Source organism: Penaeus vannamei, chromosome 1 (genome assembly GCF_042767895.1).
Source record: "Penaeus vannamei isolate JL-2024 chromosome 1, ASM4276789v1, whole genome shotgun sequence".
Classification (NCBI taxonomy): Eukaryota; Metazoa; Arthropoda; class Malacostraca; order Decapoda; family Penaeidae; genus Penaeus; species Penaeus vannamei.
The window spans coordinates 43,082,996-43,085,115 of record NC_091549.1 but is presented as its reverse complement, the minus strand read 5'-3'; the positions used below and the strand labels follow the sequence as shown (position 1 = coordinate 43,085,115).

Genomic DNA, 2,120 nt, shown 5'->3' with positions numbered 1-2,120 from the left:
ACCAAATCGTTAGAACGTGGAATAAAGTGAACAATTCGTATAGAAACATAGTAGATGAGTTTCGTATTATGAAGTCGAAGGAAACAGCTACAAATAAACTCATTTTTTCCCCTCAGGATCTGCCTTATCAGTATGCAAAATGACAGTGATGATTCCTTCAGAATACCTGCAGGACGATGAGACAAGCTTAAGGGAAAGTTAGAAATGTGATCAAAGATGAAAATGAAATCAAATGAATGCATACAGAAAATGAAAATGCATTTGTGTCTCTTTGTTCATTCATTAATTTGCTCGTATCAACTGACATTCTCTTTTACCCCGTGTGTGTTTATATGTTTATGCAAAGACAATACAAGACAGTTTCATATTTTGCCCCAAAAAGTCTTACGCGAAGAGCAAAGAGAAAACGAAAAGGAAAATAAATTCAGAATAATCAGAGTCTTAAAGGTAAATACAACACAGAGAAGCAGGTGCCTTAAGCATGTCTCGAAGAAAATGAGAAGAAAAGCTTTCTGCAAAGTAACGAGAAAGAGTAAATATGGTTTCATTCTGAGGCGAAAAAGCTGAGTAAAAACCTTACGAAGAACTAACAAGATGTGCAGCAAGAAGATCATTTGAATTTGGAGAAAGAAAAATAGACAAAAAAGAAAGAAAAAATAAGAGGAAGAGAGAGGGAGGGGATATAGGAAGGAGAGAGGGGAAAGGGGGAGGGAAGAGTGAAGGACGAGGGAGAGGGAAGGGAGGAAAGGGGGATGGGGGAGTCAACGGAGAGTAAGAAAGAGAAAGAGACAGAGAGAGAGAGAGAGAGAAGAGAGAGAGAGAGAATGAGAGAATGAGAGAATGAGAGAATGAGAGAATGAGAGAGAGAGAGAGAGAGAGAGAGAGAGAGAGAGAGAGAGAGAGAGAGAGAGAGAGAATGAGAGAGAGAGAGAGAGACAGAGAGAGAGAGAGAGAGAGACAGACAGAGAGAGAGAGGGTGAGAAACAGGGCTAAAAGACACAAAGAGAAAGTGTTTGCATAACATTACCATGATAATAAATGGATAATTAAATCAAGAAATCTCACCTAATCCTAGCGTTGGAGGGATACGCTTCGTAAAATCATAAACTCTTTTAATTAAACCTAAAAAAAACGTGTTCTTGACTTGTACCCCCCTTCCTAAAAAAACAAGGAAAAAAGAAAAGAAAAAACAATAATAATAACAACAAAAACTTTGTGAGATATCAGAAACCAGAATTGTATCGCACCTTTTTATCATTGCACATTACTGCCACCAACATATCTGTATTGCAAACACGGGTATGATCTTCAGCATCAAAAGAAAATGCCGTTGCGAGCGAGAAAGATATCGGAAATTTATGGCTTACTTTATTGCGGGAATAAACCGTCCATGTGTCAAAGCAAGCTAGCATCTTTATGTTCGTCACAGCCGTGGAATAGGCTTCATCATATCCTCTTTAAATATGGAAAATTGCTATTAACTTGAACGTCCTTCGTATATAAAACCACAGTTGTATATTGTCGCTTTTTCTTTTCTCTCTATTTAAGGTAATCACTCATATTTAGAAACATTTTTTTTTGAGGAGCGATGGTATAAAGTGAGTAATGAAATGAACTGACGTGTAATTGCGGTAAATTACTTTGAATGGGTAAATTCGCTAACTAGGTAACGTTACACGACCTTCTGCAGGCACTCAGAGGAGGAACTTGAAATTCTTAATTAAGCTGCGTCGTAATTTGTACGAAATGTGCCTGAGACACTAAATCATTTCTGTGAAATCTGTTGTACCTCCAAGTTAAAATATGAAACAGCGTCGTGAAATAACTGGCCGTTTTATCGAGAATCACGAGCGCGCCCTTCAACCTTTGAAGGGAGATTGAATGCATAATGAATTATTTCTCCGGTGAATCACAAACCTTTCGTTAAAAAGGATCACCCCCCCCCCAAAAAAAAAAAAAAAAAAAAGAGAGAGAGAGAGAAAAAAAAGGAAAATAAATGAGATTCCTATTACCTTTACCCCCGTGCGACGCATAAAATGTCTGTACAAATAAGCTGGAAGAACTTTTGAAAGATAAGCCTTTCCCTCCCGCTTCGACGACCCACAAAGCCCAGACCCGCC

At 38.2% G+C, this 2,120-nt stretch overlaps 1 protein-coding gene across 1 annotated transcript in view; it reads right to left on the bottom strand.

The window, feature by feature from the left end:
* Positions 1 to 1,223: 1,223 nt before the first annotated feature.
* LOC138862966 (uncharacterized PE-PGRS family protein PE_PGRS54-like) overlaps positions 1,224 to 2,120 on the bottom strand; it is a 2,447-nt gene continuing 1,550 nt past the window's right edge. Inside the window, exon 2 of the mRNA XM_070126248.1 lies at positions 1,224 to 1,282. Coding sequence (XP_069982349.1) covers positions 1,224 to 1,282 — 59 coding nt within the window. The remainder of the gene's footprint in view (positions 1,283 to 2,120) is intronic.